Here is a 22,111-nt window from a genome sequence, read left to right as displayed (position 1 = left end):
TCCCTGACAAAAGTAGAGTTGTATAGTCTCTTTGGCAGTTCCTGGGCTGACTTTGGTAGGTAGAACCAAGAGATAGTTCAGGGCCGGCGCCAGGGCCAATTCTTAAATGAGTACCGCCAAAGAATCGGTTCTTTTTCCACAGTTAACCGAGCCAAGTGAGAGCCACGTCATTGCGTCACTCCAAAACGTGATACGTCACTGATTTCACAAATTTGGTGCTGGCAGAGCTCATACAAGAACAAGAAGACGGACTGTATTTATCTATTTGGTCCAGGTTGCTCCATCTAGTCCAGCCTGAACCTCGCATGCAGACCAAAGAGACAGAAAACATTGCGTCTCCTCGTATCTCCATTGTTGTTTTTTCAAGTCTGTCTTGTTTTAGTCTGGGATCACGGAGTGGAAAGGGAGGAAAAAAAACAAAACGTGTGAATGAGCTTAGAGATTATTTTCCAACATTTGGGCATTACATAGTGAATTTTTGCTCCTTTCACTTTATTTCTGAATGTTTCTGAATCAAATGCTTTAACATCAGGAGGAATGGAGGTGTAGAATGATAGAATGCAGCTCTAAAGCAGTTTATAGACGTCAGGTTGCCGCGTCGTATCACTGGCTGGTGCGCCATCGTGTCCCCACACACTAGCCTCTTCTCTCCAGCTCGATAATCTTTGGCTGGCCCCGTCAGGAGCACACCTGACGACTTATCTCTGGAGACTTCTCGACTAAAGTAAAGTATTTTGCCATTTTAGCCGACATTGAAATCAGCAACACTCCTCAAAACATTGAGACAGTTTAATACAAAAGGGTGGAATTATACGTGACGCCAATAAAAAAAAAGCAGCTTGAGTAGCATTTTCCACAGGTAGCCAACATCACTAACATTTATTTTTTAAGCTAAACCTGGAAAAGTAGACCTAAGCTGCATTAGCAGTCCTACATTATTGCAGTGTGGGGCGATCAATTATCAGGCCTCTTAAAATGATGATATTGTCATTATTGATTCGATGGTGTACAATGGCAATCTTTCTCCCATGCCAAATGTTAAACCTCCTGCCTTTAAATGAGCTATTCTGGTAAAATGTCACATTTTCAACATCCTTTACTTTGTCTATTTTATTGTTAATGGAAGTGTATTGTGAAATGGCTTTTATTATTGAGGGTTTTTTTAAATCAATATTTACTGAAGTGATATGCGATTATTATATTATTTTATGTTGTTTGATTCTTGGTTTACAGTTTTTGCTGTCGCTCTTCTTCATATCAACTGTTTAGCAGGTGAAAATAAAAGAATTAGGAGAAGCATGGGGGGGGATTAAAAGATCAACAATAAAAGTAAATGGGGAATGGTTTACTTTTTACAACATAAAAGTGAACATTTATGTTCAAGCCAGTTACTATATGTCCGAATGATATAAAAATAAATATTACATAAGACATCCTTTCTTTCGCACCACAGCTGAGCTTTTCAGAATTTATTGTGTGGATTTAGATTGCCATAAGTTCAAGTCATGGCTGTAAGTATTGTACAGCAATCGTAGTGTTTTTAAACACTTTGTTATATGATTGCGAGTGTAATATATCAATCTAGTTCTATTATCCTCCCAAAAAAATGCCATATTGTTTTTAGCATTTAAATGTATTCATGATTTTTTTTTTTGTACCAGATGTGGCCAGCTTCTTAATAATATTTGGCATTTAATAATTTCAGCTGCCAATCTTTTCACCCACATAGCATTATATGTGAACAGCTCTCACCCTCTACTACACAGACAATTCCATGAAAGGACAAAGTTCACGCATTATCCACCAGGTGATGCTGAAGCTGTCTTCCTGACCTTAACGCACACCTTAGAAACATCTTCTGAGTTTAATGGTGCCTGATAATGATGTCTGTTGGGTTTGACAGCAGCCTTTGATTTTGACAGGCTCCACACTACTATAATTAACCCCACTTAGCAATCCGTCATGTCTTCTCTTTTTCTCTGTCTTTTTGTCACTTTTTTTTTCCCCCTCTCTTTCTTTCTCTCTCCCCCCACAGCAAGCATTGAAGGAGAACTTCAGGCGGCGGGACTTGGAGGAGAAACAGAGGAAGGCACGGGCAGCAAAGGAGAAGGCAGAGCGGGAAAAACAGGAGAGACAGCAGAAAAAAAGAAGGTTGCTGGAAGTCAATGCAGGTAGATTTGCTTTGCTTGCTAACTTGCATGGATAAACTGTTTAAAGAGAGGTGTGCACTAATCAATGTTTGGTCTTACCATATAAGAGATTATTCAAAGACAATGACTCGTTTATCAAAATGTGCAATTCACCGTGTTTTTCAAATAACATAAACCCGCTTTCACTGAAAAGCCTTTTGTGCTTGTTTTAATCGATGGAGTTATGAAAGAAACTATAAAATACACATGTTCATTGCTGGAGCATAATGTAAATCATTATATTTCCCGTGAATATTCACATTCAGGCTAAAGCAATTGGGTCGAAATTACGGTCTTTGCTAGTGTTATTTCTTCTCCATTAACCTGTCAAACGTACCTGACATATGAAAAGATTATGAGTCATGTACCACACTTTAATACAGTATGTATGTAACAGTATTCATTGTTTTCCTTCACTCTATGGACAGTCCACCAAGGTGAGATCATTGATGTGTGGAACTCTGCAGGTTTTATCTTCATATTTCAGTAAATTAATTCACGTGTTCGGTTTAAGACACAAAGTCAGCTTAAGATACTTGACTTTGAATGTGGATCTTCCGGTTGGATGACAGAAGTTGTCTCTTACATTTACACAATGGTGCACAAAGTCTTTCTCCTTTTGTGCCACCGTGATGTGAGAACCTTTCCAGATTCCCATTTTGCTGTTGTATTTGGTCTGGGCATATTATGCAAGTTCTTTTTAAAGTATTTTTTTCAACTGTCACACTTTTCCACACTTCATAAAGTTATTGTTGGCAGCTTCATTGGAAGACCTTGCTCTGTAGTTTTAATCATATTTCCACACACCAAAGGAAGAGGTGTAGTGTTTGTTATTGTTATTTTGTCACATTGCTGTATGGGGATTTTTGTATAGCCCAGACATTCAACTGTTTATCATGTCAACATCTATGTGACTCAGTTTTGAACTTGGCTAGTTTTACAAAGAGATGCTCGACCTGCTGCCACCAGACGTTTGACCGAGGTCTTCATATTAAAGGTCAAACCTTAATCCAAAATGCCACCATGCCATGCAAACACAAACATTTGTAAATATAATGAATTTAAGTCAGTGAATTAAAAAAAAAAAAGAAAAGAAAAATCTCAATACGGCACTTCTTAAAGTTTTAAGTCATTTTTGTTTGGATAACAAAACATAAACATGTTTTAAATGTTTTTTCAGGATAAACTAAATCAATTCAGACCTCTGCTTAACTTTCAGTGTTGATTTGAATTGATTGTTGAAGACAGCAGGATGTTAAGACAGTAAATCATATTGAAAATAAAATGTAAAAAAAATAAAACATGATTCTACCCTCGCCCATAGTTAACTGAAATTTTCTCCAGCACCCTGCGACCCCAAATGGGATTACGCAATATGGAAGATAGATAGATGGATGGATGAACTTAATGGATGGATGCTCAATTTACTAAGTCAGATTCTTTCAAGTAAGTTTTGCCAGGCTTTAAATGATCTCCTTGCAGGAATTGTTTGTCGAACATTTACTGACCCAGCTAATGAAAACAGTAATAAAAAGAGGCTGTCCATTCCTCCTTTCTTTTTAAGTGAGCAAGCGCACTACTGTCATGCATGCGCGCTTATCTGTCTGTGGGCACGATTGTATGGGAAACACCACTTTACAATCTAAAAACGGCACCAAATGCCAACAGCAGCGCCAATCTAATCCAGAGAAAGTAAAAAAAAACAACAAAAACAAGCACTCATCCACCACTTGTAGATTAAATCTCTCCTGCTGTAAAATGCCTCACAAAGCCTTTGTTGGTCTGAGTTAGCTCATCCATTTCTGGTGTCGGTCCTGCTCTACTCACAATTTCCATTTCTTCTTCAAACGGGTGCCTTGAAAAAGCCCCTGAAGCAGGTCTGCTGTCGAATCATCCGATCTTGCTGTTAAATTAGCCGCCATCACTCCATAATAGCAAATAATAACAGTGCGTCATCACGCACCTGCCCATGGGCCAATCAGTCAAGCTCATTTCAATGACACCAAAGCTAGTGCTAGAAGCTTTACTTGCCCTTCGGCATTCTGTCAATAACCCATCAAAATAATTTGATTGGCTGATGATGCCGTCACTCAAATTTTTAACCCAATAGCAGCGTCCCGCTTCGATCAGAGGCTGGCAATGCTTTCCTCTGCTTGCCCCAGCAAAGGAAAGGAGTTGTGATGTTTGTAGAGGACATAGGAGATTTGACCTCCACAAAATATAACCAGTCATCTTCTGGATATAGTTGCGAGAGTCACTAATTAATTCCAGACACAGATTTCAGAATCACTGTTTAATTATTAAATACAAAGAAAACTCATTTTTGACAGGGCTCGCAAGGCACTGCACGCCACTGTTTCTGGACATGGAGTTGAGAAATGAAGAGGTCTCTAAAGATTGGTGTTAATTGTGGAGGAAAAGCACATTGAGTGACTTTCAAAGTCCGGTGGAACGTTCTCGAGTGGCGCTTGCTGACTGTTTAACTCACTGCACACCAATCTAAGTACAGCTCTGTGGAAAAAAGCCAAGGAGGACACCATGACTGAAACCCAGGCACAAAATAAAAGGCAGTAGGTTTTGCAAAAACCTTCATAGATTTCTTCTACGACCATCTTCAATGGACACTTTTTATTGAATCAACTCATTTATTGGAGAAAAAAATATATTTATAGTCTACCCTAGCTACTGTCATATTTAAGGTTAATGTGAATCATTTTAACTCTCCAAGGTATATTGGAGAGAAATGCATTACACGGTGTCAAACAATCTAGTTTGAGGTGAAGATCTTGACCTTATCAGTAGGTCATTGACTCAAACCACTCAACTCAAAGCAAATGGCTTATTTTTTAACCTATTCAACGTGTCATGGCCAAAATTCAATTCAAAACCTTGGGAGAGTTGATGTCTGCATTTGCAGAAAGGGCCCAGCGAACTCATGAACTTGAATGCATGAAAGAAGCTCCTGCACACAGGTCCCAGAATCCTTTCGTTGAATAGGAGGCATGTTTTTAAGCTGCCGTGGCTGCTAAAGATTGTGGAACTAAATATTATTGAGGGGTGGCAAGCGTTGTCATGTTGACGGTCGGTGACAGTCAAAATTCACACGCCTACAGCTGCTTCTGTTCCAGATGCAAGCAAGGTGAGGGAAATGGCTGTTGGTGGCAGTGTTGGTGCTAAAGATGCAGTTTCATGGTTGGAGCATATGTCTCAATAGGTACACAATATATAGCTATTGCTTGAGATTTGATGTAGTTTCAGGGACTATGATGTGGTATTTGAATTCATCAAGAGATGTTTTAGGCCACATTTAGACCCACACTTGTGTCCGTGTCATTTGATTGAGACCAGTCAGTACCATCAGACCATGTACAAGTCAGAGGTTTTTCCATCTTTGTGTTTTCATGTAAACATTTTGCAGAAATGTACGCATCTTAGATCCACCTGACTATATTGATCTATTGCTCAAACTGCAAATACCTGAAACATGACCTTAAGCCCCCACCCCCTTCACCACACTGACATATAATGTGTTGCTTTTTCCAAATATTGCTACATGTTGCCTCCTCCAGGATGGCATAGCTTGGTTAATATCTCTATTTACTGCACAGCTCTAAAGGAGGCACAATCTACCTTATGCCAGGGAATCTGCCTCCAACAGCCAGTTGTTTTTTTTGTTTTTGTTTTTGTTTTATTTTGTTTTTTTCCAACAGTGTTGCCTCCAGCCCCACTTCCAATGCCAAAGCCAAGGTTGGCAGAACAATTAAGCTTGGCAGTCCGTGCATTGCACCAGCATCTATAGCGAACATGACTTTGCCAGCCGCACAGGCACTTCTGTAGATGTTAGAGTGCAAGACCACAACCAGCATGGTCTGTCCAGACCTAAGTACTACTCTGGGGGTGTTATCTAGCCAAACCAAGGCCACTCTTGGCAAAAACACATTATAAACCACTCCCCTTTCATATTTCTCTGATTTGAATAGCTTTCAGTTGTCCCCATTTACCATAAATTGCCTGAAATGTGACAGTTCTGGCTCACCCACTCAAAGGGTTGTCTCCATTTTAAAATTAACAGCAACTTCCATGGGCAGGCTGTGCCCGGTGCGAATTGTTTGTATTGCGTTTACATCAAGGAAACTCAACAACAATAAATTAATTATTTGGCTATGCTTCAGTTGGTAGAGCATATTTCCCCTCAGTTGGAAGATTTAATGTTCGATATGTTCACATGTCAAGGGGTCCTTAATTAAGTAATTACAGCATCTTTATATCCAAATGCTGCTTTTTGGAAAACCTGTGGGGGTATTGGGTTAAATCATTGCAAAAACAATTAATAGAAATACTGAAAATAAATTCAACTTGTAGCAAGAAAGGCTTGATGTCAAGTATCTTATGTGTCTTGGACAGAAGAAATCCAGACTACAATCAAATAAAGAATTAGTTTTTTACTAAATGGGACCAAAAAAAATGTAAAAGAATGATGAAAACCCCCTTCATCCAAAACAATGACGAACTAAAGTAATCACAAAGGTTTAGTATCTGCTGCTGATTATTGCATTGAAGAGGGGCCATAGTTGGTTAACAATTTTATTTGAACCGAATTCACGTCAGTTGTTTCACTTCATTTAGATTACGTTTCTGTTCATTTCTGACAGAGAGAATAATTGCAGCATATCTGACTGGCTTCAGCATTGTAAACTAATAAAACAGACTTCAATATTCTTTACTGGCACAGAACACTTTGTGTCCTTATGTGAATTTGAATAACTTGTTTAATTTGCAAATGATTCAGATTGACAACTTGGGTCCCCCCCCCCCCCCCCCAGTGGTTTGGGTAGTGTTTCTCTGCAAACTTTTCTGAAAAGTAGTTCAAATATAAGAAAATCATGCGAATGAACTTGGGCCAAATTTTTGTCAGAAAGGCTTATACAAATGTGCCTGGAGCTGGAAATGTATTTAGATATGCTCAATTTAAGATAAAGCCAAAGGCAAACTTGGTGACATCTCTAAAAAGTAAGGTTTTTGGCAAAACACACACACACACACACACACACACACACACACACACACACACACACACACACACACACACACACACACACACACACACACACACACACACACACACACACACACACACACACACACACACACACACACACACACACACACACACCCTACATATAGATTGTTCAAATGGAATGAATATGTTAGAGATTTTGTGCGCCCGACTCACGGCAGGATTTACTCGCTCACTCTCACATGCTCTCTCTCCCTCCGTCTGTCTCTCAGCCTATTTATTAACTAAAGAGCTTTCTCTTTGTTTGTCAGGGAGGATTGTCCTCAATGGAGATTTTCTGTGTAATCATCTGATTATCCATCAATTCCCTAAAAAGCCCCAGAGAGACGATTTATCCACATTATGCTGAAGGGCACAGCAATGAGACGGGGAAAGGGGTGGGGTGGTTCTGAAGAGATTGATCAAAATTAATTTGAGCTTTTTACCTGCTGCAGGTATTTGGTTTTTGCTTCAGCCATTTAAAGTGTTCATAAAGCATGAGGTTGCACTATTTTCTCTCTCCCCCACCCCCTCATACGCAGCCCTGATTTGCCATTGGTGGTTTCTGGCAGTTCCAGAGAACAGAAGCATCAGCTTGCATGCATTTGCATAGAACCCTATGGACATTGAAATTCAGATTGAATACGTGTGGGTTTTTTTTTCTTCTTCTCCCCCTACTCCTCGAGCTGTGCCTGGCTTGTGTATGACAAATCTGTTGCATTAACTCCCAGGGTAGGCCGAGAGCAGGAATGTTTGTGAAGCGACAAATTACACATCAGAGTTTTATTTAACATTCCCTACATGGCTACAAGCGATGAACTATTAAGACATCAAATAGAAGAACGGCGAGAGATGCAACCCCGCATGCAAAGATGCAAAATGCATCGGAGGACCATGAAAAAAAGAGTGGTGAAAGAAAATTGGTGGAGAAATAGGCGTTTGTCTGAAAATGTGTACATTTTCATGAGATTTTTTGCACTGATGTCGTAGGTGAAGGTCAAGGTTCTGAACCATGCATTAGTTATACAGTACTCCTCACATGGTTTGCATTTGATTCTACACTGTTTTTATTTATTTCACGGTTTTTGGCGAACTGCCTGCGAGGAACCCAGAGTTCTATGCAGGAAAACGTTGTTCTGTGCGTGAGAGCCACTGATTATCTTAACGTCATCGTCAGTTGAAATTCATGGAGCATGCAGAGATGGACCCCTGCCACTTGTTTATCCAAGGACATTCAGAATGCTTGTTTACCTGACTGCAATTGAAAGATGGCTGCTGACATCAGCATAACATCATACATTGATATGTCAGTTTCGTGTCATTTTTACACGCCACTATGACATGCTGTGGGCCAACGCTGACTGCTTTCCATCCTTCCAAACATTGTTCGATCATAAATTTAAAAAAAACTGCCTTAAGTGATTCAGGCTTAAAGTTTTCTTTCTCAAATGGTCATATTTCCTCTAAATATCGCAAAATGTGTCGCTGGCGGTTGCAGTCTCGTGTGGAGGTCTGCAACCTGCGACTCAGCATGTGGCTCTTTGACGCCTTCTAGTTGCTCCCGGAAGCTTTCACTAAATTATAACTTAATAAACAATTTAGCTTGTTTTTATTTTCTTTACACACCAGAGTCATTCTTAAAATGACTTTATCTGTTGGATTAAAAAAAGGCTTTCACAAAAGGCAAAATATGAAAAAAATGCTAAAATTACGAGAATTAAAAAAAAGAAAAAAACCTGACAAAACTGTCGAAAAAAAGTTACATCTTTAAATTAAATAGCATGTCTGTCCGTCCTGTCGCCATAAGAGTCTATAACTCCTCCCTGTAATTAGTGTTTGCTGTGTTTTAATTATTTTCGCCAATGCTGTGCTTATATTAGTCACCGTTAATTATATTCATCACCCTTTACATATAAATTTTTTAAATAACTTATTTGATTTTGATCCCATCTTATTTGATTTTCAACTTTCTATGTATTTTGTGAGGAGCTGTGCTGAAATAAATTTTGCCTTAGAATTAATAAAGTAATTCTGTTCTATTATAAAATGTCAAAAATGAAGGAAAATAACGATGAACCTTCTAAAATCAGGTACAGAAACAGCTGAAAATGTAATTGAAATTTTTACCATGTTAAATTGTAGTTAAAACATCATAAATGCAGGGTACTGTGTGTTTCAAAACTACTGTATATATGAAACTTTAGAATCTGTGTTTTTTTTTGTTCATTTTAAAGATTCAACATTTTTTGTGGCTCCAGGTAAATTTGATTTGGTGGAAAAAATGGAGCATGTATTCACATTAATTTAGTTTCATTTGTAAATGGTCAGTTGCAAAGAACAAACTTATGAGAAGTGTGAATGATGGTACTAATTTCATTTTGGTAAACTCCCACAGTCGAAGTAAACTCTCCGAAAACACTGCAGTCGTACTGCAATTAACTCAGCTGCTTCTTTCAACTACCTCAAAACACAGGGCACACATGAACATGACCAAAGCAGTGCACTGGTGCCATTTATCTACAATCCCCGAACAGAGCCATCCTTAAAATCCTTAAAATCACCTTCACAGTAGGTTTTGTAAAATTATTTCTGCACTAACCAAAGTTTTGTTTAAGCTTTAAAAAAGAAAAATACACATGTGGAGCTTTTTTGTCTGAATCAAATGAGAGATTTTCAATATTAAAGTCAGGCAAAGCTTGTGCTTTTTCCCTCTTGAATTTAATTTTAACAGCAATTATCAGACATATTTTTTTTTCCCTTGTTTTTACTTTGTAACCTACTTAGATCAAGTCAGAACCCCGAGTGGGAGTCCCGAGCCCCCCCGGTGAGAAACCACCCTAATGAGCTACCATTCTCTTTATGTCTATTTATTGTGTTTTTCTGTCGCCAAGACACCACTGTTAACACATGGAAGCTTTATTTAATCTTACTTTTCCTCATGTAACACCATTAAAAGGATGCTCAGCAGTGAGTTGCGAGAATAATGTATAGCTGGTTATGATATATGGTACACTTTGTACATCCTTAATCACCATTTAGTGAAAGCCTTCAATTCTTCAGCTCAAAGTCTCAGTAAAGCCCAACAGAACCTATTCAAGGGAGAGAAAGTGGGCTGAGCAACTTTATTGCACCATTTGTCTTCTAAGAGTTCATGGGTACACAGTGGTGGGCCTGCATTCATTGTACTCAGGCATGTCATTTAATCTCCTTAGCTTTTCCATCCCAACCCAATTGACCCGGTTCCTTGCCTTGCTCTGGTCCACCTCTGCTACACACTGCCACTACTGGGTCATTGTCCTGATGATAAGTGCCACATCCTGTTGAGTGAAGTGGTGGGAGACATTTAGTCTGGGTCTGAATAGAGGGTGGACATCGCCACACAGACAGGCTGCTTGTCCAGACAATGGGAAATGCCACTGTGAACAGGCCCTGATTAAAGAGATGGTGATTGAAGTTTCACTTCAGACAGGAGGATAACTATAGTGTTTCCCCAGAGGTGGAGGTTCATCGCAGCCTTGATTCTACTCCAAGAGTTTGTTCTTTTGTTTTGTGGTGGAGTAAACACATTTTTTTTTGTCTCCTCGTTAACCTGACCTTTACTCTTGTAGTACATCTACATTTGCACTCCAAACTATACATTTTCATACTTGTTTGGCTTCCCAGCTAAAGTGAGAAGGCTGTTAAATATGGCATCTTATTACAGCTTGTTTGCTTCTACACGCATTCTTTCACTCGGTCAATGTGGGGAAATGGATCTGCATCGCGAAACAAGTTGTGAAGGTCAAGGTAGACCCTCTTCTTTAAATAGACATCAAGTGAAGTCTCGACTGGCTTCCATGAAAGTCCTCATTGCTGAGGTAATGCAAATATCTGCGAGCACATTGCACACCTGTCATAACGGCTCTAAATTCCACATGCAGCACAATCAAAAACGTCACACACATTGTGCACATCAAAGCAGCAATCGGTGGCGCCGTGGTTGGACCTGGATACCACTCTCAGCTGTCCCGTCCTTCTCACCAGTCTTTATACTCTTGCCACATCCTCCTCAACACCAGCTTTCACACGCTGAATGACTGTTTCAAGCCCATTTCACAGCTGCGAGCTTGACTAATATTCTGCTGCCATGTGTTTCTCTGCCATTACTGTCTATGTGACACGTCTGTGATCTCTCTAAGTTTGCGAACATGTGGGTGTGAGTTTATAAATGTGTTATAGTTTTTCAGTGTTGGGAAGCACCTCTTGTCTAAATTCTATAAAGCATTTTTCTGTCTGGGTCTCTCTGAATTGCTTCTGATTGATGTGTAAAATTGGACTGTTTTTGCGCCCATATATTCCTGAGGCGGGAGATCTGACTGGGTTTCGTTTTTTTCCCTCTTCTCCTGAGGCACACAAAACGTTTCATGTTCTTGTGGGTTGGAGTCAAACGGAGTACTACACATGAAGCCACACACTGCAGGTTGCAATAGATTGATCTGCTCCTTTCTGCTTGTTTTTCCGAGCGCTTTTGCTACTCTCCTATGTGTGTTGTGGCGAGTGTGAAGCTTGGCGCCTGTGATGAATTGCCATAGCAGTGAAGACAAATTTGGGTGTCGAGGAGCGTTGGTTTTGCTCCCGAGTTTTTCTGCTGCCTGTCTGCTTCGCGCGATGATGAAGAACCAGGCACGTATCAGGCAGGAGGAGGATTGCAACTGTTGCAAATGAAAAGCAGATGAACGCATGCACACGTTGGAGCAGGCAGACATGAAAGTGAGTCGGCATACCTCCTCTGCGAGTGTGGTATATCTAGGTTTTTAGTGTGAGCGTCACTTTAGCATAACCGGCTACGATGGAGAGTGTGTAACATCAGAAGCATGTAGAGCAGGAATGTAGTCAATGCATGACAGGAGAATCAAATGTTGGTTCGAATGCCCCCGAGTACATCTGATGATTCTGTACAATATTTCTTTTCTCAAAATCTCTGACGTTTGATAAGAGACTTTCTGGCCATCCAGTCCGGCACGTGACATGGGCCAATTGTGTCCGTATTTTTGGGGACAGGTTGAATAGGATCAAAATCCACTGTGCAAGTTTACTTAATAAAATGTAGCCTCATCAATATTTTGTTACCTGTCATAAGAAGCATTCATGTTTTGGGTTTTTTTGTACATTCACACATAATTCATATACTTTGAGATGAAGTATTTGTTCTAAAATAGTCTGCTCAATAAACACCTTTTAAGTCTGTCAGCATAAGATGTCAGAATGAGTCAATATACGAGGCTCAAATGTGACCAAAATAATGTTGTGCGGTCAGTTTTTTTTTTTTAAACACATATTAAGAAAAAAATAATGAACATTTAAATGCATAAATTATATTAATAATATGTAAACATAGTTATTAAAAAAGACTACAGTGTTTTACTAAACATGATTGTCTGCATAACCTATTATGTCCTGCTCTATGAAAATGTAAAATATATAATTAATCTTTCAAAAATGACATAGTATTCAAGTCCCCAAGTCTTAAAGGTAGTTTGTTTTTTTTTTTTAGGTTTTTTCTTTTAATGTTTGATCTGAGATATTAGTGACTGTTGACATCTTCCAAACTGTTATAATGTTTAAACAATAAGGGAAACTTCTTTTTCTCTGCTGCACTTTTCAGAAGATGAATTTGTGCTTAAAAGATATGCCATTAGCTCGGTATTGTCATTTGAATGCCATGCTTTGTCATTGTTTGTAAAGGTTAAAATCCTAGCCTAAAATTTGCACCTGTAAGCACTGGAAAGTCTGATTTTCCTTTCTTTTTCTCTGATATTAGCATTATTATAATTGTTGTTTTCACAAATACTCAATAGCCCCCAACACACACACATAGTGAGAGCTGTGCCAACACCTCTTTATTTGACACTGCAATAAAAAACTGTATGCTCCATTTAGAAATGATTTATAGCACAGTTGTTCTATTAGATTGGATTAGCCAATAAACTTCAAAGTTGGTGCATTTGATTGTAGAAACAATTACATTTGGGATGCTCCTCAGGCTCAGTCTGCCCTCGTCAAGGGCAACCTTCTGGTTCTATACACTGTGCACTGTCCTTTAAAACGGTGCCTCCTCTCAAGCCATTCCCCGACTTTGCTGGACAGCAACCAATAAGTGATGTTTCACAACAAAAAGCTTGTGTGTGTTTTAAGAAGTGAAGACGGTTGGTCAAGCAGAGGTCCTGGGTAGTGTCACACAGGTCAAATGCGAGTAATAGACATTTGTGAATGTTTTTTTTTTTTTGTTTGTTTTTCGGCGTCTTATTGCTCCAGAGGGAATTTTCAGACAAAATAAAGGTGTAAGGTGCACAAAACCTTAATCAGAGCAATGTCCTCTTCACCTTTAGTAAATCAGTGGTGGGAATTAGCCGTAACGCCATGGCTGAGTGTGCATCTTGGCTCATATTTGAAGCCAAACAAGTTTACCAAGATTTTTTTAGGATATTATGCTCAAACATATCAAACTTATACATATTAAAATACACTACACTGTTAAATTGCGTAAGCCTTTTGCCTTCATACCATTTGTTGCATGTACAAGGTAGAGTTTGGATGGAAAGTTTTTTATGCTTCGTGGATAACTTTTGTACTTTATTTTTTTAAGTAGCTTTTCAACATGAGCAATCGCATCACATGTTACTGCCAGTGGAATAAGGCTTCATGTGAATTGCCTTCAGCATTTGCAAAATTGAAATGCTTAAGTCCCAAATGACCCGGGTTAAGTGGCACACAGCTGTTAACGTTTTCAAGGTAGCTGACAAAAACGTAAAAACTGAAGGCAACTCAGAAGCAAGTTGAAAAATGGAACTCCTACGCTCATAGTCACATTTACATGAGGGGTAGAGTATACACTTTTTATTGACGGTATGCGTTGTCCCTGAACATCCCTACGTATTGTATCTGCTGGCTATTTCACGGCTGTTTTCACTGGGTGTCTCTGGTCAAGTCTGTCATTCTGCTTCAGGTGGCACAGCAAGGTTATCCCAGCTAGATCAACACCAAACATTAGCATTACCAACACAGCATTATAGAACACAGCATTATAGAACTAAATAGGACTGCAAACATCAGACTGCACCTTCAGATACTTCTGGGCTTGTGCATGTGCATGACTATATTTTATGGATCCCAGTTTCTTTCTTTTTTTTTTTTTTTTTTTTTTTCTTTTTTTTTTGGATCCCAGTTTCAACATTTCCTCAGGATGTCACGATTGAGAAATGTTGTTTCGCATGTCCTCCGAAATGTTGCAAATTTCCACGGCACACCAGTTTCAAAAGAAAAGGGAATTCATTTGGTTTGGATACTTTACCTTTCCCTTTTTCCTTGTAACATCTACTTTTTTTTTTTCTTCCTTTCCTGTGGTTTTTCAGAGAATGATGAGACGGGTGTGATGGATAGTTTGCTGGAAGCCCTACAGTCAGGAGCTGCTTTCAGAGATCGGAGGAAGAGAGCGCCAAGACCCAGAGGTAAGTCTTCCATTGTGGTTTTATTTTATACACAAAAGGCAGAACATAGTGGTCACATTTTCTGCCCAAACGGGCAGAAATAAGACAAGGGGAAAAAAATATTTAAGAAGGGTGTGAAACAATTTAAGTATTTAGTTTGTTTCTTAAAAGTTCAGTGAATTGGATGCATCACGAAGTGCTTTGGCTCTCTACACTCTTTCTCAGTCACTTGCAAAATACACTGGCTTGTTGTTGTTTATACACTTGCTTGCTAGGAGCACGATGCCAGAGAATCCTCAGCCTGACAACATTACTACAACTGTCTGATGTTTGGATTTGTTGTTTTTTTTTTCCTGGCAGTCTTGAGTCTAAATCCAGAAACTGAAAAATTGAGAAAACAAGCATATGCGGCGACTCTATCATGAGATTTGTACCTAATTTGAAAGGATTGCCTCATTCAATATTAGGGGGAAATTAGCAGCTGATCTTTTAACAAAGTCTTTCTTTGTAATGCTCTTTCTTCCACAGCTGTTCTCCAGTGGTCGATTTCTTATCCTCAGCTTTTTTGATCCTTCTTAAGTACTCAATGTGCCGGCATTATTTGTTCACTGCCCTCCCTACAGATACCCAGCAGCAGAAGATCAGCCCCAGCTCCTTCCGCCAGGTCCTCAGGCCTGTTAATTATGGTAAAACAAAAAATATGAACCATCCCCTACAGCTAAAACCTCAAGCATGCTCAGCTTTGTCTCTCAGCTGCTGTTGGAATTCTTTAAATCTCTTTACATGTTTCGTATTGCAAATTTCCTTGTTTTCCTGCTTTTCTTTTTTTTTTTTTTGACCTTTTCACTTGCCAATTTACCTTTTTGTGACCTTGTATGTGTGGAACTTCTCAAAGTGTGATGGAGCACCAGTGAAACATTTTGAGGCAGTGCTCTTTGTGGACTCTGAGAAAAGCCTGGATGAGGGAAAGTAGTGTGTGGGCTGTTCTGGTTAATCGGTTTGAAAAGACTCCTAAATTGCTCAACAACGGCAGAATTTTGAGCTCAACCCTGTGCGTTTGCATTCAGGAGGGGTCTTTCTCATTGTTTGGATCTTCTAGAGAATTGCCTTTTTTTTTTTCTTGAATTTTTAACAGCTGACCTTTGTATTGAATGTATTTAACAGAGCCGTGACGTATATGCACCAAGATCGTACACATGATACAGAATAGATGCTATGGCTCTAATTGGATACACACCACTTGGAGCACTTCAGATGTTCACTGCTCTTCAGCATTGTGTAGGAACAGTATATGGATATTATAATGTGAATGGGGCCAGCTATGTGACTCTGGGTGTACTGATTACATGAGATCCTAATTATACAAATATACGCAATATCTTTAGTTGTGAACATATATAACACCTTTAGATGTTGCTAAAATAAACAACAGGTTCCCATTGTCACAGGTTTTCTACAGTCATTACGGTAGCACTTAAAAAATTATGCTGTAACCCTATTACCTCTTATTACTTGTAATTGGAGTCCTAGTGGGCTGGGTGCAAGCACACATGAATAAAATTATTCACGCTCAATTCTCCCACATCATTGATGGCAATGATAAAGGGCCTTGCTCTGTTGTTCTGCTGTGGCTTATCTGAAATTAGATTGGAAAGGGACGAGGGGGAGGGTTATATATAGGGTGGGAGGAAAGAGACGGATAGATGTGGCTGTAACATAAGAAATGGAGAGAAATGGTGTGAGGAAGAAAGATAGAGCCAGTTGGTAGGGGTGAAACTAAGGGATAACGTGGGGGAGAAAAAAAAAAATTGGACTCAGATGCTGGTTTGACTGTGTGTGAGAGAGAATGGGCGTGAGACTGAGTCAGTAACTATAAGACAGAACAAGCCAGAGCTGTGTTGTATTAACTGGAGATTAGGGTTGGGGGGGGAAATTACAAACTATAAAGGAGCTGCTGCTCAGTGTCCATGTTGTGAAAACACCCCATGGGGCGTTGTACAGGTAAGGAGATACTGGGAGGTTGCTGACCCAGCTGCCCCCTGCTGGCAGCTTCAGACATGGCGTGTTGACTAATAAAGCTCAAGGCTTTAGCCTGTCACCGCAGGCATCATACTCACTGCCAGCCTCCCAGAGCAAACACAGCTAATTACTTTTCTCTGCCCAGCCCCAGCACCATCTCAGCCCTCTCAGTGCCCATTCATCTTAATTTCCCCCTCTCTGCCATCTGCCTCCTAAATAACACTCCTCCTCATTTCCCTACTATCCCATATCCCTGCTGTCTTCCTCTATACTCTCATGGCCATGCAATGGCCCTCCCATACATAATTGGCTGTTATTGGTATGGAGTCTCTCCATTGCTTTTGCCTCACCCCTTCTTTCCCATTTCACCATCCCTCCTTCACTCCTACAGAGAGCTGGGCCTTAATTGCCCTGGGTTTAGTCACTGGAGTGAGTGAAACCCACAGGATGCTCTCTGTTTAGTTGGGAGGTGATGAGGTTTAGTCGGCAGCAGGGGCACTTAAACAGCTGCTTTCACTTTCACACCATCATACCACCTCTTTCTCCCACCATTTTAAATACCCTTTAATAATTGATCTCAGGGGTGTTGCGCACTCCAGTGGAGCAGTGGAGAGAATTAAACAGTAACATCTGTGCCAGAAGATACTGTAATTATTAGTGAAGGAAAGAGATTTGAATGGTCAATCTGAACATGCATGGTGTCATTTTGTGTTTGTCACAAGGGAGTCTCAAGTGAACCCGTCTGTTGTTTGTGCCAAACAAATCAGCATGCCGACACTGAAGTACTCCCTATCAAGGTTGATAAGGCTGTTGTAGTAGTTTGATGTATTTTGTATACATGATGAAAGTAGTTGCCATGGAATACAACACCAGAGCTGAAGATGCATTGTAAGTAAGTGCCTCCAGTGTTTCTTGCAAATGGAATCATCCAGATTCTTCTCTTCAGTTTTGTTTCTTCCGATTGACTTTGATACTGGGCTGCTTCCTGGCCTGGTAAACCTGCTTTTTTTCCCTCAGGTTTACTTGTCTGTCATCTTTTTTTTTCCCTTGCCCTAAACCCTACCCCTAAATTGGCTCAACACACTTTAACATGAGCCAGCAGCTATGGTGTTTAGCTTGGTCTGCACTCTCCCAGCAACACAGACACACCCACAGACTTTGGGGGATGAAGGTAAGCAGGCTTTGCGATGACTCTGGCTTGGGTTAGGATAAGGCTGTGGGACTCTGGGGCTCCTCAACACTCTAAATTGGATTGGGCTCCACAGAATGATGGATCGATGGTGGTTAGCCACACAGGTGTAAGATACTTATTGAATCTATAAAGCAGCTCCAGCTTTTTAACTGTGTCCTTCTGAAAACATCTCTCCAGGCACCGCCTGGTCATTTCAGACTTTTTTTTTTTTTTTGCAAGCTCTCATCACAACTGTGCAGACTCCCAGGCCAGCATGTGCAGTACATGTTTAGAGGATTTCAAAAAAAAAAAAACACTCTTTTATCATTGTGGCAGAAATGAGAAAGCACCAAGTGCATGCGCATGCAATAGTGCCCTTGTTTGGCACTGATCGACAGTGGAAGGCATAGTGTGGAATGAGATCCATGAAAAAGTAAATGTCTTTGTCTTTAGGAACAATTATTTCAGATGTTTTTAGTGACACGCGACCTAACAATTGCCATGTGTGATATGGCTCTTTACTGGAGCTTGAAATTGATGTAAAGGTACAAAGTCAGTGAACCCCTTTTACCAAATGGAGACAGGAGTTATTTGCATTATTTTTCTTTGAAAGCTGTAATGTCTTTGCCCCTAAATACCTGCCTCTATTTACTGCGGATTGTTTGCACTATGCATTTGTCAAGTAATCATCATGACACTTTTTTGTTTGATGAATGCATATTTCTTTAGACATGTTGAATCTGGAGTTCTATTTGCAGACTTCGTGTGACTTTGGGTATGGGAGCAGATGCTTGTGAAAGATGACTTATTGGCTTAATCTGAAATGCAACCCGAAGTCCTGAAGCATCTGTTAAATCTGTGGAACACACTTTAACAAAATAAAATCATAAAAGTTTTTTTTTTTTTTATTCGACATTGTGATCTGTGTGTCCACTGTTCACATGTGAGACATTTATGAACAACTCGCTGAGAGAGTGAGCCACTGTAGCTTCCTGAGGCTGGGGCACTCCAGTGGAATCTGCTGTTAGATGCTTGCTTTTTGATTGGTCCTCTTATAGACTGTGATATGAGGATTTCACTGCAGGCTAACTGTATGCTGCAGATCGCATGTGTGCTTTTTCATTCCTCTTCCACATTTCTGTCTGCTCATATCAGTGTCAATTATGGGAGAAAGCTTCCCATCACTCAAAAGTTCCTAAGTCTACACTTTACTTTTTGACTTTATTTTGTCTCCACTTTATCTCTTCCATTGCCTGACTGCTTTTCCCCGGCCATGACATAAGCAGAAAAAAAGAGGCTTATTAAATCATTTCAGAAAGCTCGAGAGAAAAACAAGAGCATAGACTTTGTCTTCTTTAGATCTATTGCAATGGATGAAACACGTCATTATTTCAAAAGTGTAACTGTAGAAGTAGCTGATTTATCTGCATTTGGTCACCATACATCATCCACACATCACATACGGCCTGTGCGGTTTTCATTAAAGTGACAGATTATAGCCAGGAAGCTTCTGTTCCTGAACAGACTGTTCCTTGTTCTACTCCCACACATACGGTGCATACTCATGCATACATACATGACATTGTCAGCTTGAAGACTTGTTTTAATGAGACACACAGAAGGTTAAAGACCATTTTGGGGTCAGGGCAGTAGTTGTCTATAGCTTGAACAGGTGTACACCTTTTGGTATCTGTGTCTTCGTTCATCAGGCCAGTTAGAGTCACGGTCTTTCTTATTGCCTCACTTGATTGGTGGTTTAGATGTTTATCAATTCTTGTAGACGAAGGTATATCCAGATCGGAGAATGTACCTTGACCTGCCTTTGTCTGTGTCTGTAGTGCTGCACTTGGTGTGTGTGTGTGTGCATGTTGGAGGCTGAGCACAAATGCATTGAACAGATGGAGCAAGAGGGCACCTTAACAAAATGGTTGGTGTAATTAGGTATGGCCTGTGCAGTGAGACTTGTGGAATAGTAATTGAGGTAAAAGGGAGTTTTTACACCCCTTTTTTTCCAAGTTTCAAAGCATCCTCTCTTTCAAGGAATGCCATGTTGCATGCTCCTGCACACGGAAAGTTCCCATTACAATACAGTCTGATTGGTTGGACACTCTTTTTTTTTTTTTTTTCTTCCAATCTGCTCCTCACGATTCGTTTTGCCATATTTTTTTCAGCTGTCTGGTGATTATACACATAGCTACTTGACACAATCCCTCATCCCTTTTATGACAGGAGTAGCACCTGGGATCTATCTTGGGACATCCCGAATGCCATTTATTTGCGAAGACATAATTTCCTGCATGCATAACACAGACCGTCATTATGTTTTGTTTTCCTCGTGGCCTATCACACTTTGTGTGATCATGTTGCTGTTTTCTTCTTGCGTCGCCTTAAAGGCAAGGCCATCGGTAATGAAAAGGGGCTTTAATAGCTCCCACTTGGGCTTCAGGAAAACGACTGTTGCCTCCTGAATATTAAGGGGTATTTTCTCAACAAAACATGATGAATTGTGATGCACACACAACTTCTGTTGAAAGTAATAAAAGTTGTGTAAGTGTATGTTAATAGAAAAACTTGAAGCACCTCCAGTATACTCACATCTACACATTGAGGCTCTGCAAAGCCTGATCTACTGAGAGGAGAAAAGGATAAAGTGGAATTTTATGCTGTATGTCCTCTTGACTGGCTAGAGAGGTCAATGTAAAGGATGAGAACTGGGTAGACACACATGCATGCACACAAGCTTTGCTGTTCCCACTCTCTCCCATATAGAAAACCGTTGATAAAGAACATCTCTGCACTCTGCTTCATGTCTCTGCTGTACATCCCACATTTTTAGCCAAGTCCTAAGCCGATCAGGCTCCTCAGATATCCACGTTTAGCTGGATTATGAGGAAGCCGGGCTGTAATAAAGGCTGTGAATCGTGAAATAGAAAGTGGTGTTCAGCATGTCGAGCCAAGGACCCTAATCAGTCCATTCACACCAGCTCAGGCCCCAAACAGCAGGTGAAGCTGCTAATGTAGGATTGCTATTCACCCGGCTTTTGAGATCCTCCGTCTTTTCTTTTCACATGCAGGAGCTGTCTTGCCTTCTGACTGTTTCGATATATACCTGACGTACAAGGACAGAGACAGAATATCTCGGCACAGACATTTGAGATATGAGGTATCAGAGATCTATTAGATTTATTTTAAATAAACATTGATTTGAAGGACTGTAGGTTTTTCCTTTTCAAATCTTTTCATCCATTTTGGCCTTTCTTTGTTGTGTTCTCCCTCTGGAAATCAGTTTTCTCTCACTAACCCGTTATTTGGATTGAGACTGGGCTCTTACAGAGTGCTTTAGTTATTAATACAGTTAGAAATTAAGTCATTTTCACCATGGCTTTGTGCTAATTAAATTTTACAGCAGCCTTATCGCTAGAGCCACACACACACACTCTTGGTCCTCCCACATTTACCGATGCCAGCAGCCATATCACGTTTTCTCTCAGAGAGAAAGAGCTTGAAGATGATTGTATGAACTTACGTTGTTTTGGGAGGGAAATTAGTGCTATCTTCACCTCATATCTTTCCTGTAAACAAAGTGGTGTTTGAGCAATGTCTGCAGTGATGTAAAAATAGAGTTTCAAACAGAGGTCAGGATTTTAACTCCATCTTGCCAAACATTTGTGTAGTTCCTTTATTTCTTTTTTTCAGTATGCAACATGTCTAGTTTTGCAATTTGTTTATAATGGGTCACCCTTTGGGCCTGAGAAAATTCAGCCACACGTCTGCGGAAGTGCACTACTAAACTGTCTTAACTCAAAGAGGGAAAGATGGAAAGTTTTGGAAGGAGTGATAAGAAAGGATACATTATACTAAAATTCTTCTCACCTTCCCGCAATAGCCAATGTGTAAACAGTCCCATATCCAGATATCCTCTGGTGTATCATACACAGAAAAAGGAAGAGATACCACGCCTGCTGTTGCAGATGATTCCCAGAACCACTTTAGTCTGTGGTGATAAAATGATCACATTCTTTCAAACGGCCTCATTTCGCCGTTGTTCTGTCTGGCAGTCATTTCTGCTCCCACTCTACCTGCTATGTGTCTCTTCACGGATCCAGAAGCTCAAAGTGCAGTGACAAGAGTTTCCATGCCGACAGAGCGAGAAGGCCAGCCCGCAGGCAGCAAGATCTGTTTGATGCCAAATTCCCCTCAGAGAGTGGGA

At 40.1% G+C, this 22,111-nt stretch overlaps 1 protein-coding gene across 1 annotated transcript in view; it reads left to right on the top strand.

Annotated features, from left to right (window-relative positions):
* Nucleotides 1–22,111, top strand: part of LOC308134260 (protein diaphanous homolog 3-like) — a gene marked incomplete at both ends in the record, with an annotated part of 162,653 nt that overhangs the window by 96,299 nt on the left and 44,243 nt on the right. Inside the window, 3 exons of the mRNA XM_080501923.1 lie at nt 2,036–2,171; nt 14,637–14,732; nt 15,335–15,397. Coding sequence (XP_080358049.1) covers nt 2,036–2,171; nt 14,637–14,732; nt 15,335–15,397 — 295 coding nt within the window. The remainder of the gene's footprint in view (nt 1–2,035; nt 2,172–14,636; nt 14,733–15,334; nt 15,398–22,111) is intronic.

This window comes from Blennius ocellaris (genome assembly GCF_963422515.1).
Source record: "Blennius ocellaris genome assembly, chromosome: 1".
NCBI classification, from domain to species: domain Eukaryota; kingdom Metazoa; phylum Chordata; class Actinopteri; order Blenniiformes; family Blenniidae; genus Blennius; species Blennius ocellaris.
This window is presented reverse-complemented; position numbering and strand designations above follow the sequence as displayed.